We start from the raw sequence: 20,164 nt of genomic DNA on the forward strand, positions 1-20,164 counted from the left end.
ACGCTGTCATTTTCCACGTCCCGGGAGCAATAGTGACAGACTGCAGAAGCTCAGGGGACCTGAGTACGGTGGGACACAAGAGAAATGCCTAGGGGCCGCCCTGCGCCGGAAGAGTGCGAGAGTCCGAGGTGCAAACAGTGGGTAGGACGCAGGGAGGGGCGTGGTCTCCTGGGAGGGGTGGGGCTTGAGACCCGCACGCGGAGCGCTGCCGGGGGGCGGGGCTGACCAGGCAAGTGGAACTGGAACTGTGGCTCTTGGGTCCCAGCGGGCCACAGCGGGAGAGGGAGGAGGGGTGACAGAGGGGCGGTCCTAGGGGAAGGCCCCAGCAGCCAAAGAGCCACACTCCGGGACGAGCCTCTCCGGGGCCCCGCCTCCGTCACGTGTGCGCCGTACCGGGTCGGTGCTGGCGGGTCGGCTGGTTGGTTGGCAGTTGGTCCCAAGGCTAGTGGCCTGTCGCTGAGTTCTCGGCTCTTATGTTGGAAGGTGAGGGGAACACGGGAGCGACCCGCACACCTGAGCCTCCGGGGAAGAAGCTGCGCTCAGGCATCCAGGTCAGTGGGCTCTCCTGGCCCCGGATCACCGCTATCCCGGGAACTGAGCGCCCCCAGATATAGGAGACACATGAGTAGTTTTGGGGTTCGTGGGCCTTTAGATCTCCGAACGTTTTCAAGACTTGGGAGATCCGCTTATTTGGCTGGGAGACTGGAAGCAGGGTATACCTCCTGTGGATTTGCATGAGTTTCCCACCGCACTCTGCTCCCAGTGTGCCACCAGCCTCGCGCTTCTACAGGTGCTAGGGTGGTCCCGGGATAATGGGGTGCTCCGATATCTCCGAGTTCCGGGCGATTATGTACCAGCTTGGTGCCCCATGAGAGCAGCAGTGGCGTCAGATGGAAAGCCCAAGGTGGTGAGGAAGTTGAGGACGGTTTATCCAGGTTAATCTCTCTGATCTATAGAGCCTTGGTCCTCAGCGCCTTGGCCAGGAGCAGTTGTGTACACTAATTGCTAAGTTCAACATGCTTCCCAAAGGCTCAAGGCAGGGAATCTTTGTAGAACGGGATTGGGATGTCAAGATACGTACATTTTAAAAAGCGGGTACTTCTCCCTCCTTCCATCTCGACTCCAGACCCGTAGTTTTCCTTCCGATGAAAATAAGTTTATATGTTTAAAGACAAGCACTTTCAAGGTTCAAGTAAGATTCAAATAGATATTCAACTCTTCCTTTCAGAGCATTGAGATATTTGATATGGATCAGTCTTCCTCTTCCATATTTTGGGCTAATTATCTGTCTTCCTCTCTCTTGGTCCTGAACTGATTATACTACATATTGGAGTGTTTATAAGATTACCGTGTATTTTGTGAAGTTAAATGCGCAACTACAGGAAGGAAGTCTACCACAGACCTAATTAACATATAGTCTTGGATTGCTATTGGTATATCAAAAATGTTATCTGATTAGAAATTCGTTCTTTACTTTGGGAGAACCAGCCCATTCATATTCTATTTACTTTCATATTTAAATGACTTTAAAGTGGAATATTGTTAAGTCTTTTGCTGTTATTTTTATTTGGGATTTTATTTAATGTTAGTGGTGATGGGGACTGGTGAACTAATTTAGGACCTTGTGAATGCCAGCAAAGCAAATGCTCTACCACTGAGCAACACCTCCCAGCCCTCACATAATATATTAGTGGTATTACTTTGATATTTGATAATGTGCCAATTTTAGTTTATTGCTTCTGGTTGAGACAGGCACAATGCTCTATCGTGTGTGTTGTGGTAACTAAGGCAGATGTGCTATGATTTTAAGAGTAAGTGGGTAATGTAAGCAATACATGTAAGAGTGGCAGGAGAAAGCGGGAACAAACTTGCAGAAATCCTAGTTTTTTTCATCAGAAATAGGAAAATTTAGGAGAGTTTTAAGAAGGATCAATCTATGTGAGGTACCTCGCAGGAAAGTATCGTTTGGCCTGGGCCACGGAACGGCTTATAAGGCAAACTCAGTCTGGCTCGAAGAAGTGGCTACTGGTCATTCTTGGTTCCTGGCCTGAGTAGTAAACAAAGCAACAACAAACAAACAAAATAACAAACAAAACTGATATCCCAGCTGGCGCCTGAGGCAGGTGGGAGGCCATGGGCATCAACGAATGGGAAGTTAAGGAAAGACTGACTTGTGGTCAGCTGAGCTTATCAAAGTTAGAGGCCTTGACCCTTGACCTTCCCAACTCCCAGACTAACAGAAATCCAGTAAACATTTGTGGAGTGAGTGGTCAGGTGACACTGTAGAGCTTCACTCTTCAAACACAAGCCTGAGAATCACCCAGTGCTCTTCAAATGTGGGTCAGGGGTAGAGCCTGGCTTCCTGCATGTCTAACCTATCTCTCTCCTGTCTGTATCAAGAATTCAAAGTAGTGCCGGGCAGTGGTGGCACACGCCTTTAATCCCAGAACTTGGGAGGCGGATCTCTGTGAGTTCGAGGCCAGCCTGGGCTACCAAGTGATTTCCAGGAGAGGCGCAAAGCTACACAGAGAAACCCTGTCTCGAAGAGAAAAAAAAAAAAGAATTCAAAGTAGTGATCTACAAACCTGTGCCTGGGGGAGTTTTTCGAATTATTCTGGTTAAGTAGGCCCAAGGCATTTTTACCGAGTTCCCTAGTAACAGCCAGGTGGGATAAGCCTCAGGACTTGGCAGTGCTTGGAGGACCACAGCTGGGAGACCAGTTAGGAGACTAGCAGGCCCACTCAGGTCAATGTGATGAGAGTGAAGTGTGAGCAGACAGAAGAGACCCTGGGAATACTGAGTCTTTAGGACCAGGGCCAAGGAATGGGAGATACCAGCCCAGTATGCCCCAATCATATTGATTCGGCAGAATTAGACACTAGGAAAAGGAACAATTCTTGGAGAATTCTAACTCAATTTTGGATGCAAGGATTAGTGTGCTGCTCAGACGATAATCGTCAGCAGCTCATTTGTACTTGTCCGTAAGGTCTTTCTTTTCCTCCGGAATTACAAATGTGTTCATGATTTGTTCCTGTTTCAAATCCCCTTGTTGAGCTCCTAGTAAAACATATGAGGGAAAGAATGAATGCAAGCACAACAGGTGACACTTTTAAACATTTATTAAGCCCCACAGATTGTCTGCCGCCATGTAAGATATGGCAGTCATCCCTCAATGTGCACAACTGCACCAAAACTAAAACTAAAGCTCTGGGCTTGGCTTTTCCTGAGTCACTATTTTTCTTGCTTCTTGCTTCCTCCTTCCTTGGAGAAGCTCCACTTCCTTTGCCCTTTGCTATCCCAGTATCTTGTTTTGTTTGTCCTTGAAGGCACCTGTGTGTGTTTATTTTTGGAGTCTAGGGGAGGTGAGCTCTGTTCCTTTATAAAATCTTAAAGAGCAGTCTGTTAGTGGCTCTCCCCCAGGGGCTGTTATTATCTCTGATACTTGTGATAAAAAGCCTTACAGGAGCAGATGCCTCCCCTAAAGCAACCAGGTGAGCTTCCTGCTGAGATCTCCAGAAGGCCTCAGACTGCCAGAGGTATTGGGACTCTGAGCTTTGTCTGCAGCAAACTGAAAATGTCTCTGGGCCTTAACATCATTGGTCTGGTGCTCCTTGGTAATTCTTGCTTTCATTTCCTCCCTGTGTCCCTGTGCACATGTATTCACATGAAAGCAAAGCATTCATTGCATTTGATGCCTTTTATTAACTCCCATGTTATATAGTAATCTTGTACTCATCTGTACATGTCTGTAACACACCTGTCGACATAGGTAGGATAAAACTGCTTTCTGATAAGATAAACTATAATATCCTTGTGAACTTTTAGGCTAATTTGTTTTCTAACTCCATCTCCACTGTTTCCCCAAACTGAGGAGCTACACTCTCCCCATCCTTTTGTGCTTCTCTGTCTGAGGAATGTATGCTTCTTAGATTATAATCTCTGGACATTGCTTTTTGCTTGGCCATGAGTCTGAAATACAAACCTGTTCATGATCCTTCTCTGCTTAAAATCTCCTGGTGGATCCCTTAATGCAAAATATGAGGAGAGTGAATACAAACAGAATAGATGCAGTGTTCAAACATTGACTAAACCCTTTTGCAAGATATGACATTTTCCCCTTCCTGGAGGTACCTGTTGTCTCTGCTCTGTAACATGTGTGAGAACTCTAGAAACCCCCTCACTCCCGAGTCCTTTCACTCTTTCCACGAGTATCATATATGCCATACAATAGAAAGTGCTCTCTGCTGTGTTCCCTCCACCTCCCTGTCCATACTCTGAGCCGCTATAGCTATACCAGCTTTTGTGTGAGGCCCAGTACTTAACAGTTATCAGCAAGAGTTTCCCATGTGCGTGGGTCCTGGGTTGCCCGGCGGTTTTTGCTTCTGTAAAGAGGGAAAGGAACAGGTTGTTTTGTGAGCGAGAAGGGAAGGAATGGGAGCAAAAGTTAAAAGACAGGAAGGGCAGGCTCAAGGAAGAATGGCTCAATGGCTAGAATATGGGGTGTGGTGGGGTGTTGTATGACTTTCCTGGGGAGACATGAACAGATGTCTATTCAACCCAGATAAGATGCTGATGACACACTAATGAAATGATTCCACCCAAGCCTAGCCTGGTGAACCAATGGATTTTATGAGGAGTTATTGACAGGAGTGTGGGTGACTTGAGGGCAGCTTCATCCCTTAGTGTGGGTGAGAACGCAGAAAGGCTGCACCCCTGGAGCTCCTTGCTCAACTTGCAGGCAGCACAGCTAGATAGTCTCTTGTCTCCAACAATTATTTACTGATTTTATAACTGGGGGTGGAGGGTGGGAGTGGGGGTGGGGGTGGGGTCTTATTCGTCCTGTAACTTTCCCAACCGAGACTCCCAGGTCTCCCCTAGGTAAGTTTCACTAGCTTCCTGATTTGTATGAGTCTCCCTGCATTCTCCAGGAGGTAATGTTTCAATTCTGTGGAAATAAATGGCTCTACATCAATGGACACATTTGGAGAGGAAAGGCTGGAGTTTGGAAAGGCGAAGATTGGTGGAAGACCCTGAAGGTTGGAGTTAAAGAATTCAGAGTTTGACCTGTGTGATAATATACACACACACTTAGAATCTCAGGTACTTAGCAGCATGGTAAAAGTCATCTAAAATTTGTTTTCTTTGAACTGATGACATTGAAAGGTATGGGTAATATGGAAAAGGCTCTGTGCAAGTTTGTCTTCAGGAGGATTCTGGGCTGTGAAGAGTAGACTTGTGGGACTACTTACAAGTTAAAACCATAGAGGAATCTTGGGTCCTGAATCAAGGTAGTGATAGCAGTGGAGAAGTGAGCTTGCCAAGAAATGACTGATTGGATTTGAGGAAGAGAAAAGAGTCATACTGGACACTGACTGGCAGAGAATGAGGTGATTGTAAATAGATGTGGGGCCATGGAGGACCTTCTAACTTAGAAGAGAGAAGGGAAAGAGGTTGGTGACACATTTTAAAACCAGAAGAGGATGGCAAAGCCCAAAGCAGTGTACCCAAAATCACCCCGTTCTTAGTTGTAGATCCAGGCTTCCTAGCCTCCTGGCTTCTAGCATATTAAGTAGAGAAGTGCTTTTTATGGTTTCAGAAGAACTCTATTCTGTATATGCTGCTGCTATGTGCATATTCAGGTTTTTCTGGGAGTGTAACCATTAATCAATTTACCAATTCACTGGAAATGTGTATTCTAAGGACATAACACTCTCTTCTCTCCCAGACAAACTTTAGGGACACATTGAACATTCCATAAGATGTTGCTACTGTTGTAGTGATGAATAGAGAAAGGAGAGGAAGGTGATGGGAATGAAAGCTAGCTGGGGACAGCAAACCAGTCCTAAGGACTTCCTGTCCTCAGAAGGGCAGGGATTTCTGATGATTGAGTGATGGATGGGAGGAGGTATCTAGGAGAGACTCAGTGGTTCTGGGGCCAGAATTCCCCCTCCTCACCCATCCCTTCTACACTTCTCTAAGGAGCCAGGCTTCCCAGCTGCTGGCTTCCCAGGACAGTCTTGCCTTTGTCATGGACTTTAAGGCAGAGGTCACTTCCATCTGCTAGGGCACAGGTAGGTAGGCTAATGGTATGGGACACAATCAGAATGTGACAGCTGGCAAACCCAAACAGTAATTCAGCTGTGCTGGGAGTTTACTTTGAAGGTGAACTTGTCTAGCCTTCCTAGCTTTTTCTTGCTTGTTTCTACCTCCTCTTGTTCTGAGGTTGAGTTAGTCTCCTTGTCCTGTCATCTAATGAGACTTAAATATGTGCTTGAGCCTGCTCACCCATGGTAATGTAGCAGGGAGTCATAGACAGCAGACTTGGGTTGCCCAAGGCTTAGGAATGACTTATGCAGATGAAAGGTGGGAGGAGAGACCATTAACAAAGATTAGTTAGTCCTGGTGACTTTGGAATGCTTGGCCTCTCCCCTGTTGTGGAATTCCCAAGGGGCTCCTCTTTTTCTTTCTATCTATCTATCTATCTATCTATCTATCTATCTATCTATCTATCTATCTATCTATCTATCGTGGCTGGATCTTGGTATGTATGGATCTACCAATCCACCTGCCTCAGTGTATGTGTGTGTATCTCTCTCTCTCTTTTAATTATGTATACAGTGTTCTGTCTGCATGCCAGAAGAGGACACCAGATCTCATTATAGATGGTTGTGAGCCACCATGTGATTGCTGGGAATTGAACTCAGGACCTTTGGAATACCAGCCAGTGCTCTTAATCTCTGAGTCATCTCTCCAGTCCCCTGGGCTCCTCTTTGAGTGTAACTGTCTCCTCCCAGAGATAAAGACTCTAAAGGAAGGGCAGTTATCTAAATCCTGGGATTTCTTTGCTTTCATGGGGATGCTCAGAGCCCTGTTGACTGCCTGAGGGTGTTTAGCAAGAATGGTCAAAAAGCCTGTCTCACTCTCCAGGATGAAGATGTAATTTCACAGTGCACTATGGACTGTGCCAATCAGATGCAGCTGGGCATCTCAGCCTGGGCAAGGACCTCTGAGCAGGAGGGCTGCTCCTGTGACTGCACAAGGTGCCCCAAGAAATCGTCGTCTCCTTCCTCTTCAGTATTTTGTTTTTGTTTTTTTATTATGTTTGTTCATATAGGTATGTGCACATGAGTGTAAGTACCCTTAGAGGTCATAGATGTCAGGTTCCCCTGGAGCTAGAGTGAGTGATGGTTGTGAGTGCGCTGGCATGGGTTCTGGGAATCGAACTTAGGTCTTCTGCGGGAACGGTGTGTGTTCTTGACTGCTGAGTCATCTCTTCTCCTCCAAAAGTCCTTTTTTAAATCATGATTTTGACATTAATTAATTAAATAATTTTACATCCCAACTAGTTTACCTCCCTCCTCTCCTTCCAATCCTTTCCCCTGCCTCCAGTCTGCCCATCCCTGTCTGCCCCTCTTCCCATCTGTTCTTCCTCCATTTCTGTTCAGGAAAGGGCAGGCCTCCTATGGATATCAACAAAACATGGCGTATCACATTGCATTAAGTGTAAGCATAAGCTCCTTCCCTTGTATTAAGGCTGGGCAAGGTGGCCCAGTATGAGCAATAGGGTCCAAAAAGCCAGTAAAAGAGTCAGAGACAACCCCTGCTCCCACTGTTAGGAATCCCACCAGTTAAGCAAGCTCGTAACTAACCTATAAATGCAGAGGGCTTACGTCAGTCCATGAAGGCACCCTGGTTGAGGATTCAGACTCTATGAGCTCCTTTGAGCCCAGGTTAGTTGATTCTGTGGGTTTTCTTGTGATATCTTTGACCCCTCTGGTTCCTACAATCCTTCCTCCCTCCCTCTCTTCAGCAGGATTCCCCCATCTCACCGTAATGTCTGGCTGAGGGTCTCTGTTTCTGTTTCCATCAGTTGCTGGATGAAGCCTCTCTGATGACATTTGGGCTAGGCACCAATCTAAAGAGTATAGCAGAATATCGTTAGACATCATTACATTGATATTTTTTTTCTCCAGTTGTGTTTGGTTCTATCCTAGGTCTCTGGGTCATCCAGCCTGTGGGTCCTGGCTCTCTAGGCAGTGTCAGGGGTGGGCTTACTCTTGTGGTATGAGTCTTAGGCTAGACCAGTCATTGGTTGGCCACACCCTCAATCGCTAAGTCACCCTTACCCCAGCATGTCCCATAGGCAGGACAGACTGTAGTTTGAAGGTTATATGGCTGGGTTGGTGTCCCAGTCCCTCCACTGGAAGTCTTGCCTGGTCACAGGCAATGACCAGTTCAGGCTATGGATTCAATAATCCTAGGACTCTTAGCTAGAGTGTGCCAGGTTTCTACCCGACTCCGAAATGCTCCCCTTTCCAGTCTCTTTTAGTACTTCCCCTCTCAACCTGATTGTTCATGTTTCCATCCCTACCTGCCCTCAGTCCACTTCATAAAATCTCTTCTATTTGCCTTTCCCAGGGACATCTGGGTATCCCCCCTTGAATTCCCTTTGTTTCCTAGTCTCAAGAGGCCTTCTTAACAAATGTCTCCAGCCTGCTTTTGGTAGAAAGACAAGGTGGGTTGCCTGATAAAAGTAACTCCTTAGTTGATTGTGTGTGTGTGTGTGTGTGTGTGTGTGTGTGTGTGTGTGTGTGTGTGTGTTGTGGAGGAGAGCAGTATAGGACCCTAGAAGGAAAGAAAGGACAGGAAACAGGGAAGAACCACAACTCAAACCAAGAAGACTTCTGTGTCTTGTCTGTGTATAGGACGACCCCTCCCAGCAGCCCTATCCTCTAACAGAAGACCGAATTTCCCTTAAACCAAAGAGGCTTCTTCATGAATCTCTCTTAGAACTGGACTGCTTCCTGGAGGCAACTGAGGTACAGCCATGCATAACAAAAAGACTCCTCCAGAGGAGCTAGAATGGAATTACCCATTTGATATGTTTGACAAAGGCCTTATCTCATAAAGCAGAGGTAGTGTTATTTAATTTTATGGGAAACTCCCATGCTGGGATTCCAACTCAGAATTTTGTGCATAGTGTGATCTAGTGCTTCCATCTCTTGGAAACAACAGATTTTTTAAGGTTCTCGAGTACTAGATTTAATTTTATATATTGCAACAAGAATAATTTGTCTCTCTGTGTGTTCATGTGGGGCCATGTATGTGCAGGTGGATGTAGGGGCCAGAGGTCAGCCTTGAGTTTCTTTCCTTAGGAGCTATCTATCCACTTTGTTTTTCTTGTCAGGCATAGTGGCACACACCTTTAATACTTCTTGCACTGCTTAGGCCCAGAAATCCTTTTGTCTCTGCTTCCTAGCTTTGGGATTACAAGTGCACCACCAAGCCTAGCATGGTGGGACTTCCTCAGACATGCTGGGGGTGTGTGGCATCAATCTTATCCTATACCCTGAATTCTGTGAGTGATAGGAGCAGCCAGGGGGAAAGGAGAAAGGGGAGAGTGCATGCCTAGAGGAGAGAAGGTAAATTGTGATTTCCGGAGGAAGTGGCAAGTTCTGCTCATTCAGCATTTTACCAGAACAAAGGAATAGTTCTTGGCTCTGACACCTGACCTTGACTGGATGTCATGAAAAGGTTTTATTACATAAGCTTTTCCTGCTCCCCGCCAAGACATCTGGTTCTTCGATGCAGCATTGCTTACCTGGTAACAGCAACAACATCCCTGTGTCTGTCTAGGTTTTCATTGTGCCAGCTCACTGGTGCAGACAGTGCCTGGGGCGCAGATTATTGTCCTGCTTCTGCAAAGGAGGAAACCAACTCCGCCTGCTCTCCCCACCCCCTCTGTCCATTATAGCAGGCAGCTGGGTTTCTCCATCATGAAGGCTTGGTCTCCCTCATTCTTAAGACCTTGGCAGTTCTAGGATGTGACTTTGAATCAGACCATTCTCCATTCAAGTCCCTGTGCTACATAGGGTCAAGGCTGCCACTTTGAGCAAGTCTGCTTACTTTTCTGAGTTTTTAAGTTTCTCATTTGGCTTAATAGTAATAGAGGCCCACTTCATTTGATTGTTGTGAAGATTAAATAAGATGGTGCAGTCATTGCTGGCTAGAGGGCTTGGCACGGCGCAGGCAGTCAGTAAATGGTATTGTCATTATTTTTCCTTTCTCAAGAAGCCTGAGGAAAGCATTTTGTCAGAAGGAGCGGTGCACATGAAGTAACGTTGCAGTCTCCCTCCTTGTCCTGAACTTTGAAGAGGAAAGTAGCAGATGCAACATTGAAAGGACAGCCATGGTCCAGGAGACAAGCGCACAGTGGGGACTGTGGCAGGTCAGTCTCAGGTGGCTGGTCATCAGCAAACCAGACAAGGGAAGCACATGGAGCCCAGCTCAGTAAGATGCGGCTGGCTCTGGTCAAAGTCCTGTCCTAAGGCTCTTGGAATCATTGGAATCGATTTGTGTGTTTCTTCACTATCCAGGTGGGAAAGCCCATGTAAATTTGCTTAGCTTGGCTTCATTAATAGAAATAGAGGGAACGGGGTGGCGGTGGCCCACGCCTTTAATCCCAGCACTCAGAAGGCAGAGCCAGGCGGATCTCTGAGAGTTGGAGGCCAGCCTGGTCTACAGAGTGAGCTCCAGGACAGGCACCAAAACTACATGGAGAAACCCTGTCTCGAAAAACCAAAAAAAAAAAAAAAAAAAAAAAAAAAAAAAAAAAAGAAAGAAAGAAAGAAAAAAAAAGAAAAGAAAAGAAAAGAAGAAATAGAAATAGAGGGGATTTTTCCTTGAATTTACCTAGACTTGTCACATTGAGACAAGTCAGGGGAGGGACCCCAAATGTTGTAAAATTAGTGCTCTTGTTATGCAAGACTTGAGACAGGAATGAGACACATGTGAATGAGGCAGTTACTGTATTCTGTGCTTCTGTTAGGGTAGATTTAGGGGCTCTGGGTAGTGAGGGTAAAGAAAACTAGAGAGGAGGCAGGTATTAGTTTGAAATGATGTAAGAAATTCCAGGTAAGTGCTGGTGATACAATTTAGTGGATGGAGGGTTGGTAGGTAGAGGGTTGGCATGGCATACCAGAATTCCTGGGTTCAGTCTTCAACCTTACCTAAGATAGGGTAGTTGAGGTACATAAGTTTGTAATCCTAACCACTCCAGAGGTGGAGGCAGGAGGATAAGAACTTCATACTTATCCTCACCTTAACTTGCTCTAGGCCAACCTGTGTTACATTAAACAATACTACAAATAACAAAAATCCGGGTAAGTCAAGCTTATCTCTAGACCCAGAAGCTATCTTAGAGCATGTGTTAGAATCTCTCGGCAAGGACATTGTCTGATGAGTATCCATTAGGAAGCAGTAGGTGAAGTAAGAGGAGAGGCAGGGTCTGCTAAAGGCATTGTGGAGTTAACCGAAATGGTCTTGGGATTTTGAAGAGTAGGAATGATGGACTGATCTTCTGGGTTGTCAGTAAAATAAGACTTGTATCTACTGGGCAGCTAGAGGGTTCAGTGTGAGGGAAGAAAGAATAGAGGGGTTCTTGGTCAATCAGATGCCCTGAGTTAAGAGAACAGCAGGCATAATTGAGAAAACTGGGTTCAAGAAATAAGGAGGAAACCTTCCATTGCTAAAAGTGGAACAAAGAAGCTGGGCATGGTGGTTTGTGCCTGTAATCCCAGCACTCAGGAAGCTAAGGCAGGAGGATCACCATGAGTGGCCTCCTGCCTCACCAGCTTGGCCTCCAGAGTGAGTTCTAGGCCAGCCTGGGCTACAGAGGGAGACTCTGTCCCATAAAACAAGAATCTGGGACTGTGCAGTGGGATGGGAGGTGGGGGGTGGATTTCAATTCTAAACCAAGATAAGCTGGGCTTATCTCTTCTAGGGTTGGGAATGTCGGATGGCTTTTGAGAAAAGACAACTAGCAAGGAATGTAGGGTCCACCAAGGGCAAGAGGCTAGAGAAGGGCAGTCATCAAGCTCCTCTCGACATGTCAAGTCACAGGCTAATGGATCAGGAGAGTGGAAATCCTCTGAGGAAATGCCTTGTAGGCTGACTCTCTGCAGCCAGGATCCCCAAGACCTAAGTCCCATGTATATTCTCTGCTTATACCACCTTTGGCCTCACCACAACTAGGTTTTGAATGTTTCTTCAGGCATGAAGGTCCCATGTGAAGATTGTAAAAACATGACATTCTAGGACATGGAGAGCCATGGCATGTGGTCTGAGGCATTAGCCTCCCAGCATCCAAGAGAGTATAACAGGTGTAGAAGGGAAAAGGGACAATGTGACCTGAGGTCCTGGACTCCTAGGTAATGGTTGGTGTAGAGGGCCCTAGTAACAGCACTGAGAAATGTGACTTAATGCAGCCTGGGCCACAGTGAGGTTCCAGCCCCAAGAGCAGGCAGGGAAGGGCTGTGGGCCCTATACAAGTAGGCTGAGGTTTGGGGTGGGGTGTGGTGGATGGCAAGATGAAGGGTGCTGTGGTTAAGCAATGTGGATGCCCGAGGGGCATGGTAGCCTGGACTACAAGGCAGGGAGGGAGCTTGGCTCAGAGTAGGAGCTTATTTGCCGGGTCTGGGGAAACTCCCACCGTTTAAGGAACAGAGATAGAGTATAATTCCTAAGCTCTCTTGCCACATTATTTCAGTCACTAGATAATTTTCAGACCATTCTCTTCAGGCATAGTGGGGGCTCTAGCTGAGGAGGTCACTTCCCCTGCCTGAGTGTAATTTAGAAAACAGCCAGTGGTTAGGTTGACCAAAGAGACAACATGGTTAACTAGAGCACCAAAGATGGACCATTATTATTTAGTAAGCACTCACCATGCCTGAGGCATTGAGTGGAGATTATGTACTTACTTAAACTTTATTGGCTGCCTCTCAAACTTGAATTCTGCAGGAAACTGACTCTGACAGGACATGTGACTTTCCCAGGGTTTTCTAACTGGTGACTAGCATCACATTTATACTCAGTCATCCTGATCCTAAATTCATGTTGATTCTACCCTTGCCACCACATTTAGAGTCCAGATTAAACAACTGATTATACTGAAGACTTTTTTCCCTTAATGATGACAAGTCAGGAAGATAGTCAAATCAGCATGTGCCTGGCTATGTTAATCTTCAGAGGAACTTGGTAGATGTGGCTAGATTGTCATGAAGCATATTCTAGTCCTAGTTAGGAGAGCTCAAAACCATTAACACATTGATGATCTTTTCTTTTTAAGAATTCTTCTCTCTCTCTCTCTCTCTCTCTCTCTCTCTCTCTCTCTCTCTCTTTCTGTGTGTGTGTGTGTGTGTGTGTGTGTGTGTGTGTGTGTGTGTAAGTGCCTGCATGTGTGTAATGTATACCACATGTGTGCCTGGTGCCTACCAAACCCAGAAGAGGGCTTCAGGTCTCCTGGAACTGGAGTTTACGGGACATGTGTAGGTGCTAGGAGCCAAACATAGGCCCTATGCCAGAACAAGTGTTCTTAACTGTGGAGCCCTCTCTCCAGCCCCTCCATTGCTGTTAGGTATAAAGAAACGATTAGTCCCTCACTACTATAGGTAATTTTTGAATTCCTGACCTAAATTCCTCTATTTTTCTCCCACTCAAGAAAATATGTTAAAATAGGGCATGATGATCCTGATCATCTCAGTGTATTCAAAAAGCATCTTAGCTTTAGCTACTTCATCGTTAGTCACATCGCTTGCAACAACTCCATCATTTTAGGACCCTGGGATATTTAGCAAGAGTGGCGCTCTGGAGTGGGCTGGAAGGCCATAGTGAGTGATGAGAGAGTCAGGACAACCTGGGCAGTAACCCAGGTGAAGCTGTGGGGGTGGAGAAGACTGGCTGATACAACGTGGTAAGTATTTGTCCAGAACTTGCCCAAGCAGAGGTTTGGAGTGGGTGCTAGGATCCGTGCATGAAAGGACAACATTGTTCCCGTGCATGGCATGTTCAGGCTCTGAACAGGTGGGCTGATGGGAGCTGTCCATTCAAGTCAGGGATCTTTCTGAGTCTGTTGGAGAGCCAGCTGGTCCTTATCACTGAGTGGATGGGCCCTGGTTCTCATCCTCTATCCAGCTGCCTCCTGCAGCTCGGGACTCAACTCTAGTCCTAGAGGCTATTTGCTGTCTTCTGCGTGAGCCTGTGAAAGCTGCCCATCAGCCCTGAAAGTCTGAGAAGATCAGCCTGGGAGGTTGTAAATACAGGGGCTGTTCAGATCAAGAAGGCTTGGGAAATTTTAGGCTACAATGTCTCAAGATCTCATGTTAACAAGCTACTTTTTGGGGAGGGAGAATCTCTACTTCCATGTTTTACCTACCAAATTGGACCAAATTAAAAATGTTGAGGGATGTCCTGCTGTCACAGTCCAGCACTCAAGTGTCAGGGCTACTTACATTTAAAAGACAGTTTTAGATAAAATGGTAACTGAATGAGGTTTGGTGCTGATGAAAAGAGCCATAAGGTATGTGAGAAAGGTATGCCATTACATCACTGTTATATGCCATGTCTTCCTAACTCCTGGACTGATTCCTTCTTTGGTACTGATGTGTCTCCCTCAGAGTATGGCATCCACTGAGAGCATTTATGGGTTTTCTCTAGGATGCTGGTTCCACTTGGCTGTCTTCCCTCAAAGTCATCACTGGACTTGATATGGGCACTCTTGGTACCAGTGCACAGGACAGAGGTCCTGCTGTTTCAAGACTAAACTCACTGTGAATGAGATCAGAATATGGCCCTTTCCCCACCGAAATCTATAAAGCCCAGCTTCAGCTTTAGCTTCCACGATGGATACCTCCCAGATCTTTTCCCCTGGTTGTGACTTCTCTCTCAAGTCAGTCCCCAAGTGGCCCCTGAGCATCATAAACTTGGCCTGCTTACTTTCCCGCAGCAGGGTTAACTGCTAAGTCTCTGGCAAATGGCTGAGTAAAAAGCACCGGACTGTGTAAGAGTGGACATATGATCTCTAAGAGTAGACATGTGATCTGTAAGAGACTTTTAGCTCAGGAAGGCCATGGTCTTGCTGTTTTTCTGGTACTGCTAGAGAGACCCAGAAAGTTGAGAACACATGTACTGTGTTTGAGCTCTGGTACTCTCAGTGTCCACTTAATGTTGGGGCTGCCCTGGAGGTATTTGGTCACTTCTCAAACAGACCCCGGAGAGTCTTGGCCAAATCCATCTTCTGGAATAATGTATGCAGTAAAGATGTGCTCTTTGAGTGGGGTGAGGCAGGGTGTTGGGGATCTATCGGGCCAGGTACTGAGTTTGAGTGGCTTATTCTGTCCTCTTATCACACTGTCCAGCCTTGTGTGAATCGGGTATAATAATATCTCCAGTATGCAATAACTCGAGATGTTGATGCATATTACCTAAAATTGAGCAGAGCTAGCATTTAATTACTTGTCCATCCAAGTTCCCTGTGACCTGAACATTTATGTTATCCTCATCCATATTAATTTTTTCAAATCCTAACCCATAAAGTAATGGTATGAAGCAGGGCTCTGGGAGGTGGTTAGATGTGGGAGCTGAGCCCTCATGAATGGGATTAGTCCGTTAGAAAAGGGACCTGGGAAAGGAAGCTAGTCCCTCACACTGTGTGCTTGCGCAGCTAGAACCAGGAAGTGGATCTTCACCAGACACTGAATCTTCTTTGTCTTGGACTCCCCATGTTTAGACTATTAAGAGATAAATCTGTGTTGTTTATAAGCTACCTGTCCAGTTTATGGTGACATCGTTATAGCAACTCAGACAAAGACAGAGTTGGAATCCCTCCACTGCACCTTGTTCCTCTTCTTCTGGAGGAGGGAAAGCCCATCTTTACTTGGTAATAAAGGAACTTCCAAAGGCTCTGGGTAGGGCGGAGTGGTATATGGGAACCTAGAATTTGTATGTCTGTCTTTGCTGTGGCCCTTTTGAATTGAGTCACAGGGGTCTCAATACCTTTCACTTTGAGGAACTGTTGGCATGTCTTCTGTGGGGACTAAAGGCTGTTTTATATGAGAGAAGAGCTAAGGAGAGCAGGTTTCAAAACATTTTCACTTCCCTGTGAAGAATGAGACTACGTGGGCCCACAAGAGAGGGGATATCCCATGCAGGGTCCTGCTCCAGCGGCTTGTGCTGATTCGTTTTGTCAACTCTCCACCAGCTAGAGTCACCTGGGAAGAGGGAACCTTGGCTGAGGAATTGCCTCTATCACATTGGCCTGTGGGCATATCTGTTGGCCATTTTCTTAATTGTTAATTAATGTAGGAGGACCTGGCCCACTATAGGTGGTGCCATTCCCAGGCAGGTGGGCCTGGGGTGTGTAAGAAAGGTAGCTGAGCAAGCAAGCCATGGGGAACAAGCCAGTGAGTAGCATTCCTCCACGGTCTCTGCTTGCCTATTCCTGCCTCCAGGTTCCTGCTTTGCTTTCTCTCAATGATGGAATCCAGCCTTTTCTCTCCAAGTTCTTTTGGTTATGGTGTTTATCACAGCAATAGAAACCTAACTAGCACAGCCCTTTCTTTCTTTAGTGTATTGTAGCACATGAACAAGTAGGGGATTCCTGGCTCCCTATTCTTGGGAAAGTCCCTAAATTACTGTCTCGCCCAAGAACTCACAGGCAGAGAAGTGATCTAAGTGACAAGTATCTTGTGATACCTAAGGTTAGGGGACAGGCGCTGCTCCAACCCTTCCTGCCCAAATGCTATGCAGGAAATTTTGCATTGGGTTGAAGAAAAGAGGGCTGGGCCCAGGGCTCTTGGTTTCTTGAATGCAGCTTGATAACTGCTATTTCTGCAGGGCTAATAGTTTCCTCCTCCTTGTAACCTGAAGTCTGTCCCGGTCCGTCTTAGTCCCTAAGTGCAGTTCACCTAAGAGCTGACTTACAAAGAATATGGATAGATGTTAGGAAATGCCTGCACTTTAATATTTAATGTGTGAGTGTGAAGCAGAACTCCCCCTTAGACTAAGAGAGGCAAACACCATTGGATCAGGATGATAAAATCACCAGCTCCAGGGAGGTTATAGCCTTCTTCACATGAGCTTCCCGACTATGTATCCAAGGTCAAAGGAGAGTGTTCCTGAGTTTGCCCAGGCTGCCATTACTAAGTATCAGAAATCAAGGGCTTTAAGTGATAAGTTTATTTTTCACAATTATGGATGCTAAAAGTCTGAAATCACATTGTTTTCTGGATTGGTTCTTGTCGGCCCCCTCTCCTTGATTTATAGTTAGCTGTCTTCTAGCTGTGCCTTTGCATGGTCTTTTATGCCTAGTGGTTAGCCTCTTCTGAGAACACCCATTATATCTGATTAGGTCTCACAGTAATGTAATTATCTCTTTAGTAGTCCAAAAGCAGTCATATTACAAAGACAATAACATGGGGGCCAGGACTTCAACATACAAATTTTGGAGATCAGTTAAGCTCATAATAGAGTGTTTTCAGAATCCTCAGCAAACGAGCATCAGTGTAATGGCAAAGGACACAGAGGCACTCACTGCTGATCCTGACAAAGAAGGTCGACCTAGCCAATAGCAGAAGCTTGACTGACTTTGTCCAAAGACTCATGTGGGAATGCTCAGGGCCTAGGCTTTCACTTGCCATTGGAGCTGTATGACAGTAGTGAGTTTTGCAGTGACTACATGGCTCCCAGGAAGTCCAGGCTGGTGGTGGGGAAGCCCCCTTTTCCTCTAACAGAAGCCAAGAGCCCGAGTAGTATTGCAGGCTGAATCTGGAAAGATTTGGTCTTTGGTTTTCTTCTGATTTTTTTTTTTATTTTTTATTAGCATCTATTGGTTATACGTAATGGATTCATTATGACATTTTCATATATGTATATAATGCATTTTGATTGTATTCATCCCCTATTGCCCTGTATTGTCCCTCTTCCATTCCCACAGATACCCTCTCCTCATCTAGTTCCCCTCTCAGGCAAAGCTGCCTGAAAGATAAGAGACTAATCTTGGTGTCTTTTACCCAAGATTGAGCTGAGCCTGGTTTGTTCTGTAGAGTTCTCATCCCCTGAACAAAGACTGTCCTCCATCCCCCGAGCAAAGAAAGACTGTCCTCCATCCCCTGAACAAAGACTGTCCTCCATCCCCCGAGCAAAGAAAGACTGTCCTCCGTATTGAACTGCACAGCAACTATGGTCTCTAGAACGAGTGATGAACTTTTGTTTTAATCAGTATTTTACAGGATTCTTTTAAGGGAAGAAATTGTTTTTCTGATTCTTTTGACTCATAAAGGTACACAGTCACAATCAGATGTGTCATCAGTCTATGCTCCGGTGTTGGGGAGGGGCACACATATTGTTTTCAGTACCTCACTGCTTCTAGTTCTTAAGGCCTAGGTACCACACCTATACTGTTCTGAGTCATGGGCATGAATGGGTCATGAAGGAGAAATGGGAAGCTATGCATTTAGCTTAGCTTATAGAAGTTGATTACAACAGGAGTCTAAAACCTAGTTTTTCTTAAAAGGTTAATTCTGGACAAGCGGAGTCCCCAGTATGTTAGCAAAATAATAACATAGTTATAAATGATCTGAAAGCACATTATTAACTTGGTTACAGGTTGGGAGAAAGTTTGATTTGTAAAGGTGTGTTTCAAAGAGCATTTCCAGAAAAAGCATTTCTGTACTCATCCGTGATATCTTTTTCCTCTTTGGTGACCTCATGAATTTCATTGAGGTTGCTTACAGGAGCATGTTAATTACAGGAGCTGAATACCTTACTGTTGGCTACATCACTGAAGAAAATGTCTCTTTCTTCTCCCAGCAACCATTATCTGCCTACAGATCCTCAGAGAGGGGTGAGGCCTTATGGACCCCTCTACCCTAGTAACTATTAACTGCTGGCATATCTTCATGGAGAGTGTGTGTGTGTGGGGGGAGGGTATCATGAATCTTTCTTCCCCCTTTTATGATAGGATCTTGCTAGAGTCAAGCTTGTGCAGGTGGCCACAGCTGCTATGAGTCCAAGAGTGTGAAGGCCATGCAAGGCCTGGAAGACATCATTTCAGATACCCCATTCCTTCCTCTGGCTCTTATATTCTTTCTTTTTTCTTTTTTTCCCCAGTTTTTCAGGACAGGGTTTCTCTGTGTAGCTCTGACTGTCCTGGAACTCACTGTTTATACCAGGCTGGCCTCCCCAGTGTTGGGATTAAAGGCATGGGCCATCACCACCTGGCTTTTTATGTTCTTTCTAACCCCACTTCTGCATTTTACCCTGAGCCTTGGGCAGGGTGATAGAGAGGTACCAAGAGCATTCAGAAATCACTTATTCTCATCATTTTGACCAGATACAAGTTTGCAGTTCACCCTACCCACTGCAAAAAGAAGCTTTTTCTGACCAAAGCTGACAACAACACTAATATGTATATCTTTTAAAAAATAGGGTCTTGTTATGTGTCCAGTCTGGTCACAGACTCTTGGGCTCAGGTGATCTTTCTGTCTTGGTCTTCCTAGTTTCTAGAGCTGTAAGCCCACACCATGCAGCACCCACCACACAGCGCCAACCATGCAGCACCCACCACATAGCACCAACCATGCAGCACCTACCACACAACAACAGCCACCATACAGCACTCCTGTTCTTTTTTGAATGCAAAAGGAAAGCCTTTGTGTCAGATTCAAGTTGTTCAACAAATGTGAAGATGAGGCTTCAAATAAAAAACAATTTTTGAGTGACACAATTAATATGTACTTTGTGCATGCCAAATTCTAGGGCTTCAGCCCCCTATGGGCAGCTAAAGAGGCTTGTAGGAGGTAGCTGCTGTAGCTTCTAGTTGTACACGAGGCCCTAAATACCCTAGATAATAAAGAGAGCATGCCAATTTTTTCAGACCTGCTTTTTTTTTTTTCTTGCTGTTTAGCATTCTAAGCTAATGGAATGAGGAGAAATGCCTGGCTTTATTATCTGCAGGGTAAGCCATATCCTCTGCTCTTGTTGGTCCTTTGGGAATACAGCTGCATCTATCATTTGCCAGTCGTTCATCCATGCCAGACCCAAGCACAGCCACGCACCCCTAATGGTAGTGTAGCCATCACCTCTCAAAGTCAGGCCGAAGAGAAAAAGCTAGAGGTCGGAGAGGCCATCATGGTCAGCCCCCAACCCTTATTTCAGAATGCTGACAAAATACTGCTTTCCATCTCCAAGATACACAGACATTTACTAAGTGTCCACCTCTGTCATGCTTCCTCGGAGAGAAAGATGAATAGACTATAATCCTTGCTCTTAAATCACTCCATTCAGAAATGGGGACAAATGCATCAAAACATAAATGACTGTCATTCTT

At 45.7% G+C, this 20,164-nt stretch overlaps 1 protein-coding gene across 1 annotated transcript in view; it reads left to right on the forward strand.

The window, feature by feature from the left end:
• The first annotated feature begins 279 nt into the window (after positions 1–279).
• Ppfibp2 (PPFIB scaffold protein 2) overlaps positions 280–20,164 on the forward strand; it is a 153,902-nt gene continuing 134,017 nt past the window's right edge. Inside the window, 1 exon segment of the mRNA XM_076549819.1 lies at positions 280–551. Coding sequence (XP_076405934.1) covers positions 474–551 — 78 coding nt within the window. The 5' untranslated portion in view covers positions 280–473.

Source organism: Peromyscus maniculatus, chromosome 1, assembly GCF_049852395.1.
Source record: "Peromyscus maniculatus bairdii isolate BWxNUB_F1_BW_parent chromosome 1, HU_Pman_BW_mat_3.1, whole genome shotgun sequence".
NCBI classification, from domain to species: Eukaryota; Metazoa; Chordata; class Mammalia; order Rodentia; family Cricetidae; genus Peromyscus; species Peromyscus maniculatus.